The sequence below is a fragment of the Hypanus sabinus genome, chromosome 20, assembly GCF_030144855.1.
Source record: "Hypanus sabinus isolate sHypSab1 chromosome 20, sHypSab1.hap1, whole genome shotgun sequence".
Classification (NCBI taxonomy): domain Eukaryota; kingdom Metazoa; phylum Chordata; class Chondrichthyes; order Myliobatiformes; family Dasyatidae; genus Hypanus; species Hypanus sabinus.
In genome coordinates, this window is record NC_082725.1 from 31843299 (window position 1) to 31869505 (window position 26207).

At 42.1% G+C, this 26207-nt stretch overlaps 1 protein-coding gene across 2 annotated transcripts; it reads left to right on the forward strand.

The window, feature by feature from the left end:
* Positions 1-1062: 1062 nt before the first annotated feature.
* On the forward strand, positions 1063-25467 carry LOC132378407 (leukocyte elastase inhibitor-like). Of its 2 annotated transcripts, XM_059945304.1 has the most exons (8): positions 1063-1333; positions 1440-1613; positions 5433-5609; positions 6673-6810; positions 7485-7602; positions 12330-12472; positions 21445-21612; positions 24025-25467. In XM_059945304.1, exons 3-8 carry the CDS (start codon positions 5442-5444, stop codon positions 24427-24429), a joined length of 1140 nt encoding a protein of 379 aa, XP_059801287.1. In that variant the 5' UTR covers positions 1063-1333; positions 1440-1613; positions 5433-5441; the 3' UTR covers positions 24430-25467. The 2 variants fall into 2 exon arrangements, with proteins under 2 accessions (XP_059801287.1, XP_059801286.1); XM_059945303.1 differs by lacking the exon at positions 1440-1613 and having other exon boundaries at positions 1064-1333.
* Positions 25468-26207: the final 740 nt, after the last annotated feature.

The window sequence follows — 26207 nt, forward strand, 5'->3', positions numbered from 1 at the left end:
ACTGTCCTAAGTCAGCCTGCCCACACGTGACTCTAATACAACTACAATACTCAGTTCGTAATTGTTCCACATACTAATCGAAGGATTAATAGGAACAGAATTGGCCTTATCATCTTGTTTTGTGCTGACATAAGTCGACACAGGCTAGTTAACTCTTCCAGAGTATGGAGTGTTGAACAACAAATCAAATCAAGCATAAATCCTGTTTCATTAATACTCTGTGGAATCAACAACACTTGGGATATTCTGTCCTGTTGGCAAGGCAGTTCAGAGACCTTGACACTGTAAGGTGACAGCCACCAAGTAAATCCTCAGCATTAATTTCAGACCCCATGAAATCTGGTTTATCAGCTGATCGATGGGGTAAACAATTTGGTTGGTTACCACTTACTGCTTTGGTCAGCTGATGAATAGTCCTTGTGGTAGAGAGGTTTGTGGGTTCCTGAGATGCCAAGAGAAATACCGAAAAGAGCTTTGGTCCCGGTAGCTTCACCCATGGAGGTAAATTCATGGGGGAGGTGCCAGACAAAGAGCGATCCAACCAAGACCTCCAGCATAGAGCTGGTGGAAGTTGATGTCGCATCACAACGACAGTGAAGATGGAGGAAGACTGCAGCAGTGACTAGTCATCTTGCATTGCACGTTACTGGGCCCGGACCCTGAGCTGTCAAAGGCTGTGTAGTACAGCCCGTGCAACCGCCTCCGGACGTTAAACAAAGACACGCACTGGCGTTCTCCATCAAGGGAATATCCGCTTAGGAGAACATCACACGGCTGACTCGAGTGATCGCTCTACTACTAGGTGCTTGATGCACCATCAATAACTCACACTGAGACGTAAGGCGAGATATCGGCTTTTATTGACTGGAAGAAGGAACCAGGAGTGAGTGTCCATCATACTACATCCTGGAGACTGAGGCCGAGCGTCAGGCCTCAGATCGCCTTTATACAGGGGCCTGTGGGAGGAGCCACAGGAGCAGTCAGCAGGGGGCGTGTCCACAGGGGCCTGTGGGAGGAGCCACAGGAGCAGTCAGCAGGGGGCGTGTCCCGACAGGCACAGAGTTCACCACAGTGCTCATTGAACACACAGAAACAGTGGGTGGGCTGTACAGCAAAGTTACCTGCTGTATACATTTGTGACTTGCTTTTAATCACAGTTTCAAAGTACACGCGAAACATCCAAGCTTCCTTGAAAGGAAATGACCTTTTCTGTGACGGACAGCAGCTTTCTCCTATCAGTTTGAGGGTGGAGAAGGGCCGCGTCGGGTTAAAAAGCGCTGCACAGGGCGAAAGTTCATTTGGGAGGGAAGGTGTGGAAGCTGAACGTTGTAAGGTAAGTACATTCACATCACGCCCAGGTATTTTAGTATCACAACTGTTCCGTGTTGCAAACACTAAATGCGGCAAAGAATCATTTCTGTGTTTCCTCCATTTTTCAGCGGTGTTCTCTACTTAGAATTGTCAAGTTTCGAACCTGTGGTCATTTTGCGGAAACTTAATTTGGAGAAAGTAACCTTTCCCCGGCTGTTGTCGAAACTCATGAAGTAGTTTCTGTGTGTTTAGAGACAGCAAACTCATTTTGGAAGGAGGACGGAAGCTGCCTTCACACCAAGGTGGGGGAGATGCTGCGCAAGTGCGGAATGAATTCGCATAGTTATGAAAACAACTACAAATTTCATCCGCCCCATTCATCTACCTTCCCAGTATCGCAGCAGTTTAATTTCCGTCGCAACCATGAATTCCCCTTGTCTCTGCTGTGACTTTGTTTTCGATAGCCAGTTGGTCTGAGACCCGAACAGCGTCCTAAGTCAAGATTTTTAATAACCCTCATCTCTACAGCTGAACAACAATTATAACTGCTTCGATCACCTTGCACTAAAATACTTAGTTTTTTCTTTATTCTAATTGTTTTCTTGCTTAAAAAAAACAATGTTTTGCCCGTGCTTTACACGGGGCGTTACAATTGCGTAGTGGTTAGAGAAACGCTTTACAGTACAAATGCAAGGGTTTCCTCCGGGTGCTTCGGCGTTCTCCCACAGTCCAACGACCTACCAATCAGTAGGTTAACTGGTCACTGTAAATTGTCCCGTGAATAGGTTTGGATTAAATCGGGGGGGGGGGGGGAGGAGGGGGTCGCTGGGTGGTGTAGCTCGCAGGGCCTATTCGCAATAAGAGGGCGTTCGATCTCATTAAATTATAAATAAGTAAGCTGCTGTGTGCCTTTGTTGCTGCAAGTTTTTCATTGCAGTTGTGCATACATGTACTTGTGCCAGTGACAATTAACTCGACACTGAGTTGAGAGGCAGCAGTACGGAATGATGCACTGTCACTGTGATGGTCAAGCAATTATTAAGGATTAAAGAAGGAGTGCGAGAACCCCAATTAAAGGGTGGGAGAGTGGAGGTGGAAGAAATTGAAATTTTAGTGAGGCAGCCTGACTTCAGTGGTTGGTAAGATGTTTGATCCATCATTAAGGATGAGGTTTCAGGGTACTCTGAGGCACATGATGAAAGAGGCCAAAGTCTGATTTCTCAAGGTAAAATCTAGCCTGACATGCTTGTTGGAATTCTGTGAGGAAATAACAGGCAGGATAGACAAAGGAGATTTGGTGGATGTTATTCACTTGGATATTCAGAAGGCCTTTGACAAGGTGCTGCACCTGAGGCTGCTTATCAAGATAAAAGCCCATGGTATTACAGGAAAGATACCAGCATCGACTGAAGATTGGCTAACTGGCAGGAGGCAAAGAGTGGGAATAAAGGGAGCTTTTACTAGTCGGCTGCCAATGACTAGAATTATTCTGCAGGGTTCAGTGTTGGGACCCCTTTTCATGTTGCTTGTCAATGATTTGGATGATGGAATTGATGGCTTAGTGGCCAAGTTTGCTGATGATACAAAGAGGGGTGGAGTGGCAGGTAGTTTTGAGACTCTGCAGAAGCACTTGGACAGATTGGAAAATGGGCAAAGAAGTGGCAGATGGAATATACTGCAGTGAAATGTATGGTCATGCACTTTGGTAGAAGGAATAAAGGGAGAAAATTGAAAATGGGCTTGGGAGTCCTTAGACAGGATTCCCTAAAGGTTAGGAGGGATGGGGAGGGAGTTGGGATTATTTCAGATTGAGGACTTGCAGACATATATAACAAATTGAAAACAGATCAAAGGTGAGACTTGTTAATATTTTATCAATGCTTTCTGAGATGTAGGAATCTTAGCATCATAGATCCTTCAGACCAGCTCTTCCATGCCACCCACTTTTCCTAATTCAATTAGTCCCATTTGCCTGTGTTTGATAAATGTCCTTCTGAATGTTTCCCATCCAGGTACCTGTCCAAAGGCCATCTAAATATCATTTTTGTATATGGCTCCACCACCTCCTGTTCATTATACTCTCCACCCCTTTATGTGGGAAAATTTTGCTCATCCAGTCCTTTTTAAATCTTCCCCTCTCACTTTAAATTTCATAAAGCAAAATGTCACAAAATTGATTTCATGGTAAAGGTTCATGAAAAACAGACTGCATTCATTTTATGGAGGTCCATATGAAAGGGTATCTATTTTGAAAAAGCTAAATATGTTGGAGAGATGAAGTATGATCAATACTAGGTAAGGATTTACAAATTGAATGGTAGGGATGAATACTTGTACTTAAGAAACAATCCAATATTGCATTGGAAGGAATGAAGGGTCATTCTGGAGGTAACGAAATGGATCAGATATCTTTCTTCCTCATCTCTAACCATCTTGATCTCTGTCAATAAATACACCTAATAATATGTGCAAATGGTATTTGATGTATGTATTGTTCTAAATAACTAATAACTTGTTTTATGAGTATCACCTCTCCTATTCCCTTCAACATTTTGACAGGATCCTTCCCTTTATCACTCTGTTCTGCTTCCTTGACCTCCAGCCGCTTTGCTTCTTGCTGCACTTCCCCATGCAACCACAAGGCATATAACACCTGTCTCTTCACATCATATTCAAGGAACTCAGAATTTCCATGTGAAACAGGAATGCACTTCTAGTTTCTATCGAGCGTACAGCACTGGTTGTTTTTAGAAAAGTCTCCCCTGCATTAGAGAAACCAAATGCTGACCAGATGACTAGTTTGCAGAACATGTGCTTTCAATCTTGAGGATATGTAATTTTAACCCCCCAGCCCATTCCCACACTGAAGTATTGTTTAGTTTGTGGCTTCTTGCACTGATATAACGTAGCCTAAGTTAGCTTCAGGAGCAGCTCCTTTTGTGTGGGAGTGCTGCAATCTTTCTGATTCCATGGTGAATTCTGTCATTTTGTTAATTTGCTTTCACTGTCTGTCAGAATTGCCATTTCTGCAATTTTTCTCTTTCCAGAAGCACAGCCTGATTGGGCTCTGCAGTTCAGAATTTTGAAATTCCTTTGTGCTCTCCCACTCTGACTGCCCTCATGTCATGACTTTTGTTGATCTGATTTTCTCTAAGTGACCTATTAACCCATTGACAGGGTGATTTCTAAAAGTTATCACTGTACTAATTCTGATTTCAACCTGCCAGAGATGCCCTATATATCCTCTCAACCCCTCCATCTCACCACCCACACCCTGCTGTAACAACAAGCCCCTCCTTATGCCCCACTTCACCCACTACAACACAAAACTAACTTTGTTTTTCTCCTTCACGGTTTGATACATTCTACCTATTGAATTGGGAGGTCCCATGTGTGAATGTGTTGCTGGAAGGAGAAGTAAACTATAGAAGGGACAGTCAATCAGTCAAGTGCATGCTTCACCATGTACAATTCATTGCCCTTGCAGATTTTCACTGACAACCGTGTGGATAAGAAATTTATTTATTGTGGAAGATATTATTCTATTTAGCAGCATGCTAATGAACTGCAGCCATTGGGCCTAACAAGAGTAGCTTACAGCTGTCATTTTTGTTCATTACTTACATTTCTTTTAACACCATCACAAGACATTTGTCTAATTTTCTAGGGCAGGGTTTTCCAACCTGGGATCCATGGATCCCTCAGTTAATCAGTTAGGGATCCACGGCATGAAAAAGGGTGGGAGCCCCTGTTCTAGGGAATTTCCTGTGTTTCTTTTACCAGTTGGAATTTGGTGGCAGGGATGGGTCTGGGCAGCAGTATAAATTGTGTATGATTCAGCCCTGTAACTGCTTTAGCAATAGTTCAACATGGTGATTTATTTCAAATAGTATGTTGACTTAGTAGGCAGTGTCTTGATCATTGAAAACCATCAATCACCAAAAGCTGTTTCACCACACTGGTGAATGCAATGACATGTATTACACATCTAAAGTATATACATACTTTGGAGAAGGTTGTAAATGTTTCATTCAGTCAGCAACTAATATATAAAGCCTCATTTTCTTGAAGAATTTCGGAATTCCAAAATCACTAATCATTCGTTTTCTTTTCTCCCATAGTTTGAAACAATGGAGAAACTGAGTAAAGCCAATTACCATTTCACCCTTGACCTATTCAGAGAGCTGATCAAAGGAAATCAAGTGGGCAACATCTTTTTCTCTCCATTCAGCATTTCCACTGCATTGGCCATGGTCTATCTTGGTGCAAAAAATAATTCTGCCTCCCAAATGGCAAAGGTACATACGCCAACCTACTGATGTATATGAATATGTTTTCTTACATTCAAAGCAACTTTTGAAAAGTCTTTCTTCCAAACTGTGGAGCAAAAGTGGAGGAGCCTATGTGAAGATTTTTATGCAGAGTGGTGGTGCCTGGAATTCATGCCATGATGTTGATGAGGCAAATACAATAGAACTGTTCAAGAGGCTATTAGGCTATGCATGAGTATTCTGGAAATAGACAGATATGGACATTTTTTATACAGAAGGGATTAGTTCATTTGTGGATTTGATTACTCTTGTAATTAGTTCAGGACAATGTTGTGAGCCAAAAAGCTTGTTCCTTTGAAGTAATATCTATATTTTATGGGATAGATATCTGATGTGAGTATCTGTGTGAATGTTCCTGATGAATATTTAGTCTATTGGCAGAGGAGAATTTTGGATGATCTTGGAACAAAACAGTGCTGTTTGTAACAAGCCATTATTCTTAATACTGGAAAGGAATGATTTATTTTAATTCACTTAATTCTAATGATCATTTCTGGCAACACCGGGGGAGGAGAGTTGGTTTAATTGTGCTCAGTCACTTGAGAATTTTAATAGAAGTGCAATCTGCATACTCTTACAGTGTTGGGGTAGGTGTGGCTTGAAAGGGTGTGAGGGCTGGTTGATGTTACAGATGACTACAGACACCCAACTGATCCTCCTGGACAAATGCTTGACGCACATGAGGGTTTACTGATCTCAGCTGAATTAGTAATGATGGAAAGGATCAGCGAGGTGCCAGCTCTTTCTCATAACTGAATTGAATATGTGCATATGTTGGCTGAAGGCGGAACTGGGCTCTACTGAAATGCCCCTGCAACTGGGCAAAAAACAATTAGCATACGCTTTCTTGGTTAAAATCCAATGAATGGGGTTTGCGTGTTTGATCAGAGTGCAGGATGGAGGATCTCAGGCAGGCATCAAGCAAACTGGCTGAAATCAGCTGACAAATTGATAGCTATAACTTGTTTCCCCCCCCCCCCCCCTTTCCCTGTTTCTTTGCCTCATACTTGCTCTTTTATTTCAATACCAGGCTCTCCATTTTGATGACGTTGGGGATCTGCATTCTGCATTCCAGAAAATGCAATTGGAAGTTAACCGAGCTGATGTGCCATACTTGCTTAAAATGGCCAATCGACTGTACGGTGAAAAGACATATAAATTCCTAGAAGTAAGTCATGAGAGAATCTCCTCTGACTTTCTTTAGTGGTAGGGGACCAAGCTAATTTTGTATGAAGAATGCTTTCTACCATAGCTATGATACAAGAACACAATTGAGTGGAAACTCAGCCCACGTTGAGCTCAAACCTATTCGGATCTTTCAAATAATTCAGTGCTAATCTACTGACCCTTTTGATCCATTCACCAGTTAATTCCCCTCAAAATTAATATTGTCAAATTCACAAGATTGTGTTTATATAAAAACTCAGCAGTATTCACAAAACAAACATAAATCATGCACAAAATTTGCAGGGGAGTGCCCATTGTCCACTCTCTGGTGTCACCCTTAAAGATACTCAACAACATTGCCTTCAGTTTTCCAGATTAGAAATTTCCAATGCCTTTAAATGAAGATTTTTGCCTCGTATCAGTCATAACTGACATTTTCATACCCTGTTCCACCCCCTCCCAGTTCTCCAAACCTGAGGAAATCGCATGTTGACATCTACACTACAAATCCTCATCAGGGTCTTGTATGTCTCAATTATTTTGGTTTGATCAAATTCAGAGTGCATGTTACACAAATTCTGATAATTCACTAATTGATTTTTCTGGTGTAAATGACTGTCAAAAGAGCCTTTAAAACAGATAGTATGGCTGGTATTCCCTATTTCTATTATGCAGGAATTCTGTAAGTCCTGTGAAAACTACTATGGAGCAGCCTTGTCTGCAGTTGATTTCAGAGCTTCTGCAAATGAAACTAGACAAGAGATCAATAAGTGGGTGGAGGAACAGACTGCAGGTAAGTTGTCTTGCAGATTCAATATGATTAATAATGGTGAAAAAATGGACTCTCATGTTCTTCACAGGATGCTCCAGCATCCTTCATGGCTTTTGTCACAACAGTTAATATGCTCATCTGCATACTAATAAAAAAAAAAATCTGATAATGATGCAAGTGGCATAGGATTCGGTGGCATTGAGATTTGCTATATGAAAACTAACAATAAACAAGCAAACACGAGGAAATCTGCAGATGCTGGAAATTCAAACAACAACACACACAAAATGCTGGTGGAACACAGCAGGCCAGGCAGCATCCATAGGGAGAAGCACTGTTGACGTTTTGGGCCGAGACCCTTCGTCAGGACGTTAAACAAGCAATATGCCTTAATGCTAGAGATGAGCAGGAAATTAATTAAAATGGAATTGGATGCTGGCTCAGCTGCTTCACAAAACAAGTTTGAACAGCATTCCAAAGATGCTGAAGCCTACAACTAAGAATATAAAATAAGAATTTACACTGGCGAAAAGATAACTCCTGTGGGAATGACTTCGCTAACTGTGAAATACAACAACCAACAAGCCAAATCTGGCTTGTATGCGTTAGGCCAGCATTGTAGGGGCACAATCACTAAGACAACTAAACTTGATTGGAGATCCATCCACCATTTGCATGCCACGTCCTCTGTAATAGTGACAACTGGAAGTGAATAAAGAAAGCTACTGGATGATGCCACAAATGATGTTCAAGGATGGCAAGGACTCCAACATGTCAAAGGGTAAAATTATGTTAAATAAAAATGACACTCCCAAGATTTACAAAGCCAGTTCAATTCTTCATACCATCTATGATAAAGTAGTGAGTTAGCTCGATCATATGGAGGATGAAGAAAATCTTTTCAAGCTTGAGTGGAGTCCATGGACGATGCTAGTGGTCATCGCACCCAAGAATATTGGGTCCGTCAGGATGTCTGGTGATTTTAAGGTCATCAACCCAGTCCTGAAAGTAGATGAAAACCCTCAGCCTAGGATGGAGGATATTTTTGTAAACCTTTGGAGGGGAACACTTCAGGAGTTGGCTGAGGCTTTACTACAGATGGAGATGGAAGAAGAGTCCAAAGTCTTTCCCATCATAAACACAGGGTTTATCGCTGTAATAGGCTTATTTTTGGAGTAGCAACTACATCTGCACTTTGACAGAAAGTTATCATCAGATGCTGTAAGGCTGTCCAACATCTCCATGTTACCTAGATGACATCATTGTTACTGGCGAGGATGACCAGGAACATCTACAAAATCTTAGTGTTTAAATAGAGTAGAAGATTATGGACTCTGAGCACAACACAATAGGGTGAATTGATTAAGCAAAGTATCACTTTGGTCAAACCATTAACACAAAGGATTACATAAGTGCTGAGAAAATTCAAGCAGTGGTGGATGCCCCATTGCCGAAAGAGCTGTTACAGTTGCATTCCTTTTTTTAGGATTTGTCAATTACTGAGTTTCCTGCTAAATCTGACTATTGTGCTCCACCCCTTGAACTTGTTAGCCTAGATTGCTTGGGAGGTGGTGGGGGTGGTTTGAATGTCAATGGACAAAGCAGTGTGGGGTAGCTTTCCAAAACAAAGGAAAAGGGGTCATCAAACACTACTCGCAGTATAATTCACTTCATCCAGTGAAGCTTGTGTGTGATGCCTCACCTTGTGCTTTAGGTGTTGTCATGTCAGATGTTGTGAGTGATGGAAGTGAGCACCCCATAGCCTTTGCATCCCATTCCCTTGCTACTGCAAAAAAGTATTAGGCACAGATTGACAGGCCTTGAGACTGGTTTGGGGTGTAAAACATTTCAACCGATACTTGTATGGGGGAGATCTTGCCCTTGTTTCTAATCATGAACCACTAGTGTCAGTTTTCAATCTATAGAAGGGTATTCCATTAACAGCAGCAGCACAATTGCAGAGATGGGCTCTGTTTCTCAGAGGACACAATTGCAAGATTGAATTCAAGAAGACAACTAATAGAAATATAGATGGATTGCCCCATTTACCCTTGGAAAAGGAAATACCTGAAAATTTTACAAAGGAGTACACTCCTATTGACATTCTCCCTAATGCAAGGGAAAAGTCTCTCTATTATGGCAGATATCACCCAAAGGGAAAACTGACGAGACCCCCCCCCCCCCCACTTTTTTCCCCTGATCTACATAGACACCCAAAATGGCTGAAATGTGTAGTAAAATCCCATTTTTACTAGTGCTGGGATGAATCTGCCTTGATGGAGGTTGCATTATGTGTGAATTGAGAATTGTTGTACCATCCAAGCTGAGAGCTAAAGTGTTGGAAGAGCTAGGTGTGGTCAAAACAAGTGTTGGCTTAATGCTTTGGTGGAGATCAGATTGAGCAGCTTGCTGTGTACTGTTCAGGATGCCAAAACATTCAGAAAATGTTAACAGCAATACCTCTCCATTCCTGGGAAGATTCACATGGATATTTGCCTGATCATTCATGGGCACAGATTTCTTGGTCGTAGTGGATGCAGCTACAAAATGGCTAGAAGGATTCCCAGTAGCCTCCACTGCAGCCTCACACACTGTTAATGTGTTGAGAAGCCTCTTAAGGACTGGTGTTTGTAGTCAGTGACAATAAACTTATATAGCTGCACGGGGAAGAGTATAACGACTGTTGTATTTAGGCCCTTGAAAATTAAAGCCTAGAAAAAGTAGTGGAGACAGTGCACTCCATCACGGGTAAAGTAATTGAGCACATCTACATGGAGCGTTGTCACAGGAAAGCAGCATCTATTACCATGGACCCTCCCCCCACCACTTCTTGCTGCTGCCTTCAAGAAAGTGGTATAGAGGCCTTAGGACCCACACCTACAGGTTTAGGACCAGTTGTTACCATTTAGCCATCACACTCTCGAAAACAGAGGTGATATCCTCACCTGCCCCATCATTGAACTATTCCTACAACCTTTTAAAGGATTCTCTTCATCTCATGCTCAATGTTTTTATTATTATCATTATTTTTCTTTTTGTATTTCAGTTTGAGTTTTTTGCACATTAGTCATGTCTTGTTAGTGCAGCTATTCATTGATTTTACTGTCTTTCTTTATATTTAGTATGAATGCCTGCAAGGAAAGGTGGTGACAAATATATACTTTGATAATAAATTTACTTTGATCTTTGACATTTGGTCTTTTGAAGTCTGTTCCTTTTAAAATATAGTTTTATCTGCATTATGACCAGAACAGACTCCAATGGCCCAACACAATGATTGCATTATCAAGCTGATCTAAATACCACTGGTATTGTTCTGTACTTTCTTTGCATGGCACTTTTGAGTCTAGTCAGCCAAAGCGAACCAATAGCACTAAGATGTGCAAGTTGTGTTTAAATTGAGGCAGCTATGAGAAAGTAAATTCCTGTTCTCGAATTGGCTGTGGCCTTGTATCTGAGCTGACCTGTATGGAATATGGGATCACATTAATGGGCTGTAAGTTGTTCCATTGGATCCAGAATAACTTTGTCAAGCATGGAGAAGTCTTTCCTCCAACTGACAATATACAACCTTTTTCAGTGGATTCTTCAATGTATTCACCATAAGGTGTCATACATGCCAGAACACTGCTGGGACTAAATGTTTTGTGGAGGCAAATGATCAAGTTAATTTTTCTTGTAATCTCTGGAAAAAAATTTCAATATGGTTAATGTACATTCAGATGCCACTTTATTAGGTACAGTGGATTAACGCAATGATTGAATCACGTGGCAGCATCTGAACGCACATAGTCCAGAGTTTAAGTTATTGTTCAGACCAAATGTCAAACTGGCGATGAATTGTGACATTGACATTTGAATGATTGTTGGTGAGAGACAGGATGGTTTGAGTATCTGAGAAACAGCTGATCTCTTGGGATTTTCATGCACTAAAGTTTACAGAGAATGGAGTGGAAAATAATAAAACAAAACATCCAGTGAGCAGTAAATCGGTGGGCAAAAACACCTTAATAAGAGGGGTCAGAAGAGAGTGGCCAGATTAGTTCATCCTGATGGGAAGGTGACATTAACTCCTATCACCATACATTACAACAGCAGTATGCAGAAGAACATTTCTGAATGCACAACACATCAAACCTTGAAGTGAATGGGCAGCAGCAGTAGAAGACCACAAACCACACTTATTAGCTGCTTTGAGGTATAGGAGGAGCTAATGTAGTGGTTACTTAGTGTATGTTTTTCACTATTCAGCATGCTAGGAGCTTTGGACTATAGTATTGCTATTAATTCAAGGCTTTTAATGTTGGTGAGTTAAGAGTGACAAAGGTCAACTGGTGAATGAGATGCTAGAACATTGGGCTTTCTGGATTTTCAGACGGTGAAATAGAGTTACTCAATTGTGATTGTGTTGATTTCTGGTTGGGTGTTTTGTATGGTCTTTGGCAGAACACTTGCTCCATCTCTAACTGTGTCACATCTTCTCCTGATTTTTGAACATTAATATATGGGGGAAAAACTGAGTAACTTGTGTGTTACTTGGATTTCCAGCATCTGCAGATTTTTCTTTTATTTTTTTTGAGATGTAAAGTGATTAATTTTTCAAAATGCACTATCTTTGTCAGGTGAAAGAGACATTTTGCACTAACAGATCTTGGGAAAACTTAAATATTAAAGCAAATTGTAGAAAGTAACATTCTATTCTGCTGTTTTTGTATAGTTTTCACATTTACTTGCCAATTTTCATTCAGGTAAGATCCAAGATTTGCTGGCTGCAGATTCGGTTAATAGTGACACCAAACTGGTGTTGGTGAATGCCATCTACTTCAAAGGAAGTTGGGCTGAAAAGTTTGATGAACAATGCACACAGGAAATGCCATTCAGACTGAATAAGGTATTTTGAATGAAGTATCAGCATTGATCCAAGTTGTGTACTTTGCCTTTTCTAAATTCTTTCCCTCAAGAAAGCTTTTATGAAGTCCCATTCTAACGATTACCACTTGTATCATAGAAATATAGTTGTCATGTACAATTACCATAATTTCGGAAGAGCTACTGTATTAAAGTGTACACCATTAGTCATGTATTTATTTATATACGACCAAAAGATGTAGGAGCAGAATTAGGCCATCCATTTTCCCCCCTCAGCCAAATCTCCCCTTCTCCCCATACCCCTTTGTGCCCTGACTAATCAAGAATCTATCAATTTCTGCCTAAATTACCCTCGGCCACCCGTGGCAATGATTTCTACAGATTTACCACTCTCTGGCTAAAGAAATCCATCTTCGTCTCCATTCTTAAAAAGGTCACCTCTCATTACTGATACTGTCCTCTGGTCTTGGACTGTCGCACCATAGGACACAGTCACTCTATAAAGGACACTCAATATTTGATAGGTCTCAATAAGGTCACCCCTCATTCTTCTGAATTCCAGTGAGGTCAGACCCAGAGTTATGACACATTCTACATATGAGAAGCCTTTCAATCCTGGAGTCATTTTGGTGAACCTCCTTTGAAGTTTCTTCAATGTCAGTGCATCTTGGATAAGGGGGCCTAAAACTACTCTCACTACTCCTGAGTGAGGCACCATCAGTGCTTTTTAAAGCCTCAGCATTACATTCTTGTTTATATTCTAGTCCTCTTGGAAAGAATGTTAACATCGCATTTGCTGCCTTTGTCTCTGATTCAACTTGCAAATTAACCTTTAGGGAATCCTGCACCTCAGGTTTTTGAATTTTCCCTCATTTAGAAAATAATCTACCTTTTTTGTCTTCTACCATAGTGCATGACTATACACTTCCCTTTCTGCCCCTTCTCTGTCCATTCTCCTAATTTGTCTAAGTCATTCTGTAGCTTCTCTGCTTCCTCAAAACTACCTGCCCCTCCATCTATCTTTGTACCGTCCAAACCCTTGGACAAAAAGCCAACAATTCTGTCAAAGTCATTGACTAATAATGTAAAAAGAAGCGGTCCAATCACAGAACCATATGGAACACCACTAGTCACTGGCAGCCAACCACAGAAGGCTCCTTCTATTCCCATTTTTTAACCTCTGGCCAGTCAGCCACCACTTTTATCTATGCTAGTATCTTTTCTGTAACTCCTTGGGCACTTTAACTTGTTAAGCAGCCTCACGTATGCCACCTTGTCAAAAGCTTTATGAAAATTCAACTGTACAACATCCACCGATTTATTTTTATTTCCCCCCCCCCCCTCCCCGGTCTATCCTGTTTGTTCTTTCTGCAAACAATTCCAACATTTGTTAAGCAAGTTTCCACCCTCCCCCACCTCCTGACGAAACCATGTAGACTATGGCCTATTTTATCATGTGCCTCCAAGTATCCTGAAACCACAAGCTTAACAATCAATTCCAACATCTTCGTAGCTACTGAGGTCAGACTAACTGGCTTACAATGTCCTTTCTTCTGCTTCTCTCCCTTGAAGAGTGGAGTGACATTTGCAATTTTCCATTCCTCTGTAAATATCTCAGAATCAGTTGATTCTTGAGAGATCATTACTAATGTCTCTAAAATCTGTTCAGCCACTTCTTTCAGAACCCTGGGATGTATACCATCTGGTGCAGGTGACTTGTCTACCTTCATACCTTTTGGTTTCCCAAGAACATTCTCCTTAGAAATGGCAACTTCACACTCTTCTGCCCCCCCCCCCCCCCCCACCAACAACACTCCTGAGCTTCTGGCATATACTGCTAGTGTCTTCCATAGTGAAGACTGGTGCAAAATAATAATTATTCAGTTCATCCACCATTTCCTTGTCCCCCATTACTACCTATACAACATTTTCCAGTAGTTCAATATCCACTTTCAGCTCTTTTACACTTTATGTATCTAAAGAAACTTCTGGTATCCTCTTTAATATTATTGACTACCTTACCTTCATATTCCATCTCTTCCTAATTAATGACTTTTTTTTTAGTTGCTGTGTGTAATTTTTTAAAAAAATTTTCCCAATCCTCATCTTCCCACTAATCTTTGCCTATCACATGCCCTCTCTTTGGCTTTTATGTTGGCTTTTGACTGCTCTTGTCAGCCACAGTTGTCATCTTTCTTTTAGAATACGACTTCCTCCTTTTGGGTGTGTATATCCTGCACCTTACAAATTGCTTCCAAAAAGTTTAGCCATTGCTGCTCTGCTGTCATCCCTGCCAGTGTTCTTTTCCAATCAATTTTGGCCATCTCTTCTCTCATGCCTCTTTCATTTCCTTTACCCCACTGTAATACTGATACATTTGACTTTACCTTCTCCATCTCACATTTCAGGGTGAATTCATCATATTATGATCATTTACCCCCAAGGTTCCTTTACCTTAAGCTCTTTAGTCAATTCTGGTTCATTGCACAATCCTGATCCCTCAGTGGGCTCAGCCATGATTTGCTCTAAAAAGCTATCTCGTAGGCATTCCAGAAATTCCCCTTCCTGGGATCTAGCACTGATTTTTTCCCCCCCAATCTACCTGCATATTCAAATCCCCCATGAATATCATAGCATTGCCCTTTTTTACATGCATTTTGTCTCTCATTATAATTTGTGGATCACATCCTCTCTATTGTTTGGGGGGGTCTATATAACTCCCATCAGGGTCTTTTTTCACCCTTGCAGTTCTTTGCTCTACCCACAATGATTTAACTCCCTTCAACCCTATGCCATTTCTTTCTAATGATTTGATTTCATTAATCATTAGATCCATTCCACGCCTCTGCCTACCTGACTGTCCTTTCAATACAATATGTATTCTTGGGCTTTAAGACCTCAACTATAATCTTCCAGCCACAATTCAGTGATGTCCGTAATGTAATACATGCCAATCTGTAATTGTGCTACTAGTTTACCAACCTTATTCTGTATATTACACAAATAAAATAGAGCACCTTCTATCTTGTATTTGCCCTTACATTAGCCTCTCCTTGCTAGGAGTCTCACTACACTCTGCCTCTGCCTGTAAACCAACTGCTTCATCCTCAGCACTATCACTCTGGTTCCCAACCCACTGCTATATTAGTTGAAACCCTCCAAATCAGCTCTAGCAAGCCTGCCTGCAAGGATATTGGTCCCCCTTGGGTTCAGGAGAAACCTGTCCCTTTTTGTATAGGTCTTATCCTACCTCGAAGAGATCCCAATGATGCATCTGAACCCCTGCTCCCAGCACCAGTTTCTCAGCTACACATTCACCTGCAAAATCATCCCATCCTTGCCATCACTGGTGTGTGGCACAGGGAGCACTCGAGATTACTACCCTGGAGGTCCTGTTTTTCAGTTTTCCTAGCTCCTGAAAATCCCTCTTCAGGACCTCCTCATCAACTCTACCTATATGATTGGTGTCAATTTGTATCAAGACTTCTGGCTGCTCACCCTCCTCCTTTAGAATGCCGTGGACCCGATCTGGCACATCTCCCACCCTGGCATCTGGGAGGCAACATGCCATCCAGATATGTCTATCCACCTACAGAATCACATCCCTGTTCCTCTGACTTTGGAATCTCCTGTCACCACTGCAGTCCTCTGCACCTCTCCTCTTTTGAGGCACAGCACCAGACTCAAGGCTTGAGAACTAGTCACTGCAGCCTGCTTCCCCCACCTTACCCCCCCCCCCCCCCCAGTAGGTCATACCCCTCAATAGTATCTAAAGTGGTATACATTGAGGGGAATAACCACAGGGTACTGTGACCTGGCTATGCATTTCCCTTCTTTCTCTGGTCCTTCTCCAGTTACCTACCTCCTGCAACCTATGGGTGACTACCTCCCTGTAACTCTTGCCTATCAGCTCATATGGGAAACTAAGGGGGTGAAAGTCATTGAGCTGCAGCTTCAGTTCCTCAATGCATTCTCAGAGGACCTGCAGCTCAGTGCACCTGGTGCAGATGTGATTATCCAGGAAGTCTCCTAGAATTCCCACATCTCACACACAATACAAACACTGCCCTGGAGCTATTCTCATTGCACTACTATGCCTGAACAGAAATGAAGGATTAAGAACTAAAAGAGAAACTTTGCCTTGGCCTAGCCTGATGAGCCATAGCTACTCCAAATACTGACCCACTCAAATTAATGGCTACTCCACATGCACCTTGCCTCATTTTTATTTGCCCCTTCTGATGAATCCTGCTCAGTGATTGGTCTGGGAAACTGATGTGAAGTTCTGCCTTTTTCATCTTGAGCGTGGAACTGATTGGAAAAGGCAGCTCTCTTCATGTACTCCCGCTCAGTGATTGGGCAGAATCCCCGTCCAAGAAACTGCCATGAAGGTTATGCTTGTTGCATTATTTTTAAGACTTCCTAAGTCATTTCAGACGGTTAAATATTTTTACCTGTTGTAAGGCAGAACCTGCTACATCTGGTTTTTGCACAAGTTCTCACAAATGGCAATGTGAGGATAACTAAATATTTCTTTTTACTTCCGAGTAAAGAATAAACATTGGCCAGGAAGCAAGGAAATCTTCCCATTGCTCACCATTGTTGTAACATGCAGTCCTATTAATCAAATTGAGTATCTGGAATAAGGCAGTGACCGCTGCAAAAGGGCAGCTGACAACCAGGGAAAGACCTGGTGATGGCCTGGAGATACTGCTGACAGGAGGGAACAGACCCCACCGGGGCTGGAATGGGCTAGCTTCTTGTGCCAGCAGGATTCATCACTAGACAGCATATTAGATCCACCCATTTATTGCTATGAAAACTTAAAGACAAAGAATACCCCTTGAGTCTGTGAAAGTGGGGGTGCAAGATGACTCACTGACAGACTACACAGTAACAGACCTAGGAATGGAAACTATGACAAAACGGACAACTAGCATGGCATTTGACAGCAGCGCCGGTAGGACACAAACTACAATGCTGTATCTGTGGCTGGACAAAGATAACATTAGAGAAAGGGCTTAAGATCCACTGGGGCAAGAAAAAGTGCCTGAGGGAGCTCGGCGAGGGGCCTCGCGTTGACCATTACCTTCTAAAAGGTAGATCAAATCAGTTGCGTGAAGCACAGTGGTAGGTCAAACAAGCACAGATCCACCATCAGACACAAGTCCAGAGCCCAAGCAGCTACGGCCAGCAGCAGAAAGGAGGAGAGAAGCCCCAATTCTTGTGGCCTAAATCCTGCCAGAAGGATGAGTGGGAGATCATCAACACAGACCTAGTCCATCTTCTAGAAGGACTGAAGGGCAGTGTGGAAAGAAAACTGGAGAAGTGGGGTGACACCATATACAGCTATGAGGTGGAGAGAATTGGAGTGAAAAAACAGAGGACACAGAGGGAACCTTCAGTCCAGCCTAAGTCTAGGACACAGCAGGAAATCGAAAGACTGGTGAAGGAAAGGAGACAGCTGAGGAAACAGTGGAGGAAGTCCACAGATGAGGAAAGGAAAGGAGTCTAGGTATTATAAGCAGAAATAAAGCAGTGCTTGACAAAGCTGTGAAGAGCAGAATGCTTGAGAAAACAACACAAGAGGAAAGAACGGGTGAGGGCAAGTTTCTACAGAGACTCTTGCAAGTTCGTCAAAAGCCTCTTTGGCAAGGAGAAGAGTGGTGTCCCCTTACAGTACCTGTGAGGGAACTGAAGGAGCACCTGGGGAAGATCCACTCTGACAATCAGAGAGGCGTGAGCCAGTCACCATTCCGAATGACATGCTGCCAATCCACCCACCTGAGCACCAGATGGACGTAAGGCCCCCTACATGGAGGGAGGTGGAAAGTAAAGTTAAGCAAGCAAGATCAGCATTAGCTCCAGGGCCCAATGGCATCCCATACAGGCTCTGTATGAACACCCCCGGCATCCTGAAATGCCTCTGGAATCTAATGAAGGTGCATAGGGATAAGGAATTATACCCAAGGCATAGCGAAGGGCAGGAGGGATACTAATTCCCAAAGAGAAGAATTCCTCAACAATCAAGTCAGCTCCATCAGATCAGTCTCCTGAACGTGGAAGGATGGATCTTCTTTGGTGTCGTGGCTCAAAGAGTCTCAGCCTTTTTGAAGAGCAACAACTTTGTCGACACATCAGTGCAGAAAGCAGGAATACATGGTTTCCCAGGATGTCTGGAACACGCAAATGTCATCTGGCACCAGATACAAACTGCCAAGAAAAGGAAGACCTGCATGTGGTCTTCCTAGACCTTGCCAATGGTTTTGGGTCGGTGCCTCACGAGACTCTGTGGGCAGCTTTCAACTTTTTCCAGGTCCCAGAGGGCATCACAAAGCTGGTCAAAGCGTACTTCCAGGATTTGCAGTTCTGTGTGACAACACAAGGTAATTCCACCACATGGCAGCACCTTGAGATAGGCATGATGGCAGGCTGTACCATCTCTCCTCTGGCATTTATCATGGCAATGGAACTCATTATCCAAGAATCACAATGGGTGGTTGGAGGGAAACGCTTGAAGAATGGGCTGTCTCCCTCCAATCAGGGCGTACATGGATGACGTGACCACAATAACAGCAATAAAAGCATGCACCAAATGCCTGCTGGATAAACTCCAGGGAAACATCAAATGGGCACGAATGGAGATCAAACCCAGTAAGTCTTGCAATATCTCAATTGTCAAAGGCCGGCTCATTGACGTAAGGTTTTGTATCAGTGCTGAGTCAATACCAACTGTCCTGGAGAAGCCCATCAAAAGCCTCGGATGTTGACAGACTTCAGAGACACCAAGCAGGTGGAACAACCAAAGCAGGATACAATCAGTGGCCTGAAGCTAATCAACAACATGGCTCTCCCAGGGAGGTTGCAGCTTTGGTGCTTTCAGTTTGCACTGCTGCCCCAACTTGTGTGGCCAATTATTATCTATGAGGTTGCTATGTCTCATGCAAATCAGCTGGAGAGGCTGGTGAACTCATGTGAGGAGGTGGCTTGGGCTGCCAAGATGCCTTGGCAGCATAGGACTTTACAGGAATGGAGCCCTTTCTCTGCCAATTTCTAGCCTGGTGGAGGAATACAAATGTGTCAGAGCAAGGCTAGAAATTACACTCGAACATCTCGGGACCCAATCGTAAGAGGCATTGCTCCTGCTCTAGCAACAGTTAAGAAATGGACCCCAGCTGCAGCAGTATTGGATGCAGAAGCCACCCTCCAACACCGGGACATAGTGGGCTATGTCCAATAGGTCAGAGGAGGCTTTGGCCTTGGAGCAATGAAACCTACCTGGAAAAATGCTACAACTGAACACCGGCACCTGGTGGAGGAGGTGCGCCACCAAGAAGCAGCAGCCAGATGTGCCAAAGCAATATTCTAAGCCAAGCTAGGCTGCTGGATGAGGTGGGAGGATGTTGAGAGGAGGAAAATCACATAGAGTGAGCTGTGGAGCATGGAGTCAAACAGATTGAGCTTCATCAGAGCAGCATATGATGGTGTGCCGTCTCCTACAAACCTAAATCTTTGGCTGGGAGAGGATCCAGCCTGTCCTCTGTGCGCAGTCCCGGCATCCCTCAAGCACATCTTGGTTAGTTGCAAGACCAGCCTAATAAAAGGCAGATACAACCTGGTGACACAACCAGGTGCTGAGGCATTTGGCAACTGAATATGAGTGTAAGAGAGTAACCACCAATGCCAGGCCTCTCAATGCCCAGACAATGATCCCACAACTACCATCCTTCATCCGGGAAGGAGAGAAACAGGGGGCTAAACCCCTTGCCTCATGACTCATGCCCACTGTGTACAGCCAGAGATTGGGAAATGCGTGTTGATTTAAGCCAAAGTTTGCCTTCCTACCTGAAATTTCTAACAACTAACCTGCGGCCTGACCTGGTCCTTTGGTCCAACTCCTGTCTTTATCACTGAGCCGATGGTCCCCTGGGAGGACGCTGTGGATGAGGGTTACAAATGGAAAGGGCTGCGATATGACAATCTTGCAGTTGAAGCAGAGGAGTGTGGCTGGAATGTAAAACTATGCCCAGTTGAGGTAGGGTACAGGGGCTTAATAGCCAGTTCCACCGTAAGGCTGCTGAGGGAAGTAGGAGTCAGAGGGGAGGCCCGTAGGAAGGCAATCAAAGCACTCGCTAATGCTGCTGAAATGAGCAGTCACTGGCTGTGGCTGAAAAGAAGGGATGTTATCTGGGCTGCCAAGTGACCATTTAGAGAGTAACCATGTGTCACACACCCAGGTGTGATCAGCCTGTGGTGGGCCTGCCTCGGCTGAGGGTGTCTTGTGATGAAAGGCCAAAACACCCAGTGATGTTAAGGTACACAACTGAAGATGTGTCGTAATGGTAGTAACGTCTAGTAGTCATCTCCAAGAACTATTTCCACTCAAGTCAAGTGCAGTGCAGAAACTTTAGGGGTTGTAACATCCAGTCCTATTTATTTTTTTTTAAGTTAGTGCTGAGAGAAATTTTTCAACTACATGAGAAAGCACAGAGGGCTTTGGTTCAATATTCTATCCAAAATGTAGGAGCTCCGTCAGTCCCACACTAGTTTTCAGTTCAAACACTGCATCATCTGTCAGGAAATAAAGAAAATTCTTGACCCAAGTGCAGAGCAGTGGAGACTGTTTAGCAATTAGTGACAACTTTGCAAAATAACAAGCCTTGAGGGGCCATAAAACAGGAGAGAAACTACACTTAATACAACAAGGTAACTGGAGGCTAGGAGCAACTGGTTAAGGCTGGCTGGTTTAACTGGTAATCAAGGATTGTGGATGAGAGCAAGGTTTAAGTGGGCTGCGTGTGACGAGTTAGAAATAAGTGGCAGGTAGCTTCTATTAGCTGGGAGACTGGCAGGAGCCTACACGTGCAGGCCTGGCAGGCATGAGCATTTTTTTTTACATGACTATTTGCTTTTAAATGGTTCTCTTAATGCTTTCCTTGTGTACTACTTCCAAAACCAAGTGAACTGATCCTTAATTTTATTTTATTTTTTTAGAATGAAAGCAAACCAGTGCAAATGATGTACAAGAGTGATAAGTTTCTATTCCGTCACATTCCTGAAGTCAATATCAAAGTTCTTGAACTTCCATATGTTGAGAAAGATGTGAGTATGGTCATCTTGTTGCCTGATGACATCATGGATGACTCGACAGGTCTTAAAAAGGTAAACTATCTTTTTCATAAGTGCACATGATTGTTTTATGGTTACAAACTACTGACTTTGCAATAGATTTGTTTTGAGGATCTAAGTATTGCTGGCAATGCCAGCATTTATTATCCATCCCTAAGTGCCCTTGAGCAGTTGCCACTGAGCCATCCACTGGATAGACAATCTGAAGTGGAGCCATCCACTGGATAGACAATCTGAAGTGGATTCTTGATTTGGAAGCAATAATAAAGAATGCCAGCAGTACATTCCCAAATCCAGACGGGGACTTGAAAAGGAATCTGAAGTGGTGGAGTTGCCATGAGCTATCTGTTCCTTGACTGTCAAGGGAGTTGCTTTGGTGATGGGAAGTGTTGTTAGAACAGCCTTGGTGGCTAATTCCAATGTACTTTCCAAATTGCACAGACATGGCTGTGGGGGGGATAGCATATTTAAGGATGGTAAATGATGCAACAATCATGAAGGCAACTTTGTCCTGAATGGTGTTTCTATTCTCAAACATTATTGGAGCAGAAGACAGTCATACACCCTTGGTGGCTTCCTTTATTAGGTACACGAGGTCTTAATAAAATGGACACCCTTTCTGCAAATCCGTGGTCTTGTGCTGCTGCAGCCCATCCATTTCAAGTTTTAACGTATCGTCTTCAGAGTTGCTCTTCTGCACACCACTGTAACAAGTGATTATTTGTGATATTGTTGCTTTTGTGTCAACTCTAACCGGTCTGGCCATTCTCCTCCAACCTTCCTCAATAACAAAACATTTTTGCCCACAGATGTGCTGCTCAATGAGTGTTTTTTGTTTGCTTTTCTGCACCATCCTATGTAAACTCTAGAAACTATTGTGTGAAAACTTCAGGAGATCAGCAGTTACCAAGATACTCAAACCACCTCTTCTGGCACCAACAATAATTCCATGGTCAAAGTCACTTGGATCACATTTCTTCCCCATTCTGATGTTTGGTCTGCCAAGTACAGACCACATATGCATGCTTTTATGCAATGAGTTGTGGTCACATGAGTGGCTGATCAAATAGTTGCATTAATGATGAGTACGTGTGTACCTAATACAGTAACCACTGAATGTAAGGAAAATATTCCCTAAACACGAGAAAGTCTGCAGATGCTGGAAATCCACAGCAACACACACAAAATACTGGAGGAACTTAACACGTCAGTTAGCATATGTTTTGAGCTGAATATTCCCAAAATTTTGGGGACTTCAGAGGCAACTTGGTCTTCAGGATATTGACGCTCTAACTTTGTAGTAGACAAATAATTTGTGGTATTGTTCACTGAAATGGCAAGTACCTTTAGCTTGTGAAACAGCAGTTGAAATTCTAATTTCAACCATTAGTATTTAAACTTTTGTACAGTATATTTTCTTGTGCACAAGTCTGGCAAGGTACAGGAAGAATGGGGGAATAAAAACTTTCAGCAGCATCACATTTGTGTAGCTTCAGACAACAAAAATAAATGATACAAAGAAACTGCAAACATCATAAGAGTCTGTAGTATTGCAGTGCTGATGTAGGGTTGGGGTTGCTTGAAGGTAAGCAGCTGTTCTGAACATGAGTGTGGTGTGAACCTCCTGGCCAATAGTATCAGTGAAAAAGGTTATGAATTGAATTGACTTTTATTTCTTGCATCCTTCACATACATGAGTAAAAATCTTTGTCTAAATGTGCAATCATAGTAATTAATAATAATTTGTAATAGAACAGCCTATGTAACATAGAAATACACTCAAATCAGTGCAAGTTAATCAGTCTGATGGTCTGGTTATGACCTGGATGAAGATTTTTTTTATGATAGCTACTGCTTTCTGAGGCAGCCCCTTGGGGTAAATGCTGTCATTGGTGGGGAGGGCTGTGTCTTGATTAGTCCAGGTATCAAAAGTTACTAGGATTTGGCAGGAGATGGTGTAGAGAGCAAGAGAGATAATTAATCAGTCATGGTGGAATGGTGGAGCGGACTCGATGGGCTGAAATGACTTTAATTCCACTCCTATGTCTTTTGGTCTTAAAAGTACACATTGGTGTGAAGATGAGATTGCTTATCTGGAAGTTCTATCTTTAATACTTGTAGACTTTTGTAGAAAGTTTCTGTGATCTGTTCAATTTTCTCCACGTGATCACAAGATCTTTTGTCTCTTGCAATGTACACACTGTTCATTCCATCTAAAATACATCTTGTATGACAAGTTAAAATGAGCTTTCAAAAAATCTGGTTTCTCACTTTTCCTGATAACATTCTCCCAGTTTCTCATTCTGTTCCTCAGAAGACTGAAACAAGCAAGCCCAGATTATCAATGTCTTTGTTTATTGCAACTGAACTTTTCCAGCTTTGGTCTCTAATTCCTTTGCTTTTTTCTCCCCCCCCTTCTTTCTCCTCTCTTCCCCCCCCCCTTAGCTGGAGCAGACACTTACCCTAGAAAAGCTGCAAGAATGGACACTTCAAACCAAGATGAAAAAAATTGAAGTTTCAGTTCATTTGCCTAGATTTAAAATGGAGAATAACTTTGAACTCAATTCTGCACTTTCCTCTCTGGGGATGACAGACCTTTTTGATGGTTCAAAGGCAGATCTCTCTGGAATTTCTGGGACACGTGACTTGTTTGTGTCTAAGGTTGTTCATAAGTCTTTTGTGGAGGTGAATGAGGAAGGAACTGAAGCAGCAGCTGCTACAGCAATAATAGTAGCATTATGTTCACTGGTGCTCGAGGAGCAGTTTACTGCAGATCACCCTTTCCTCTTCTTCATTCGGCACAACAAAACAAATAATATTCTCTTCTTTGGTCGGTACACTTGTCCCTAAACAACTGACTAAGTGCAAGTAATGGGCGGGGGGAAGAAAATCTTAATGATAAATTTCCACTTAACCAGAATAAACTGGAATGCTAATTAGTTTAAAAACATTTGGCACAGTACATTTTAGAAGCCAAACATAAGATACAGCCCTTTGATTATGACTGAGTATTTTGCATTCTGAAGAAGAATTTATAGTGCTTTTAATCAAGAAATTAACAATACAACTGGATGTGTTAACTTCCCTTTTTACTGACTTGAAAAGTTGTCATTTACATCATAACTATTCATCTGATTCAGTAAAGGAGAAAGTCCTGTTACCTTTGGGATGGTTAGTCCATGGCCAGTTTGGGTTAGGAAAACAACTGTCACTATTGCCAGACAAGTCTATAATCCTGTGAATGAATAAATTAAGAACCATGTGTAAAATGTCCTGCTGAATTTCTCACTTTCAACATATCTTCTTGTATGACTTTGTCCAGAAAGCTATGAATAATATAAATAACAAGACTTTGAGAGTTTTCTCAACTTTGCCACTTTGATCTGGTCTAGGTCATAGTATGTGCTATTACATTTCAACTTGCCAATAAAATGGTAGATCGTAGAGAAACCCATAGTTTGATCTTAAGAAATTCTGCCTAAGGCATGTTGTTGCAGCAGAGGAAACAATTTTATTTTATATTTGCATATCCAATTACCAAATATGAATATTATTGGAAGATGTTGATTGGAAAAAGGTGCACTTTGCACTAAATATAAAAAGAGACAGATACACTGAACAGAACACTTTCTGTATTAAGTCCTACAACCTGAACTGGCACTGGGAGTGGTCATTTTCAGTTTGTAAATGTTATCTGTTGGAGAAATCTCATGTTTGGGTGAATCATGATTAAAATGACAGTGTCACTGTACTCCAAGAGTAATCTTTGAAATATGATTTCTACATGGGACAAGATCATGATGTTAGCATCTAGTTTGTTAAAACTCTGAATATGCATTGTATTATGTCATGTGTATAGTGCAAAATAAAAGCATTTACCCTATTTGATGCTGGAGCTTATTATTATTCTGCCATTGAAGGTTGTTATTCAGCCTATCAGGTCTTTGCCAGCCACGAACAATCTGCTGGAGGAACACAGCTCAGGTCTATGCCACCATGAGCCCTATTGCTTCACTTATTTCTCGAGCAATGTTTCCTTTCTAAGATGCATCCAGATACCCCAATTTCTCGTACCAGCAGCAATACTTTTTGCAATTTACAACCGCTTAATGATCCATCAGTATGTCTTTGGAATGGAGGAGAATGAATCCAGAGTACCCAGGAGAAATCCACATTGTCAAGAAATATGGACAAAGGAGGCCATATGGTTGAACTGTGAAGCCAACAAGGTAGCATTCACAGAAGTCAACATGATCCTAAGAAGGGCACAGAAATGCAAAAAAGCAGACATGTTCCTGAGAAGTACAACAACTAATTGGGATTTGCAAACATACTAACATTAACAAAAACAGTGGCAGAAGAAATGATATGGAAGGAGTTGAGTTCTTCAAATGCATTTGAGAACTCTAATTCTAAGTGTAGAAAACCAAACAAGAATTAAGGACCTGGGTAAGTAGGAAAGATGACTGGGGTCAGAAATGGTTCGTTTATAGTTGAGGACAAAGATGTAAGGGTTCTAGACAGTGGCAATCTTGCTAGGTTGGTGGAAGATTTAGCAACAGCTAACTTGAAACAACTACTTAAATCAGTGCCAGAACTCTAAGTGTTGGTGGAGGAGAGTGTGATAG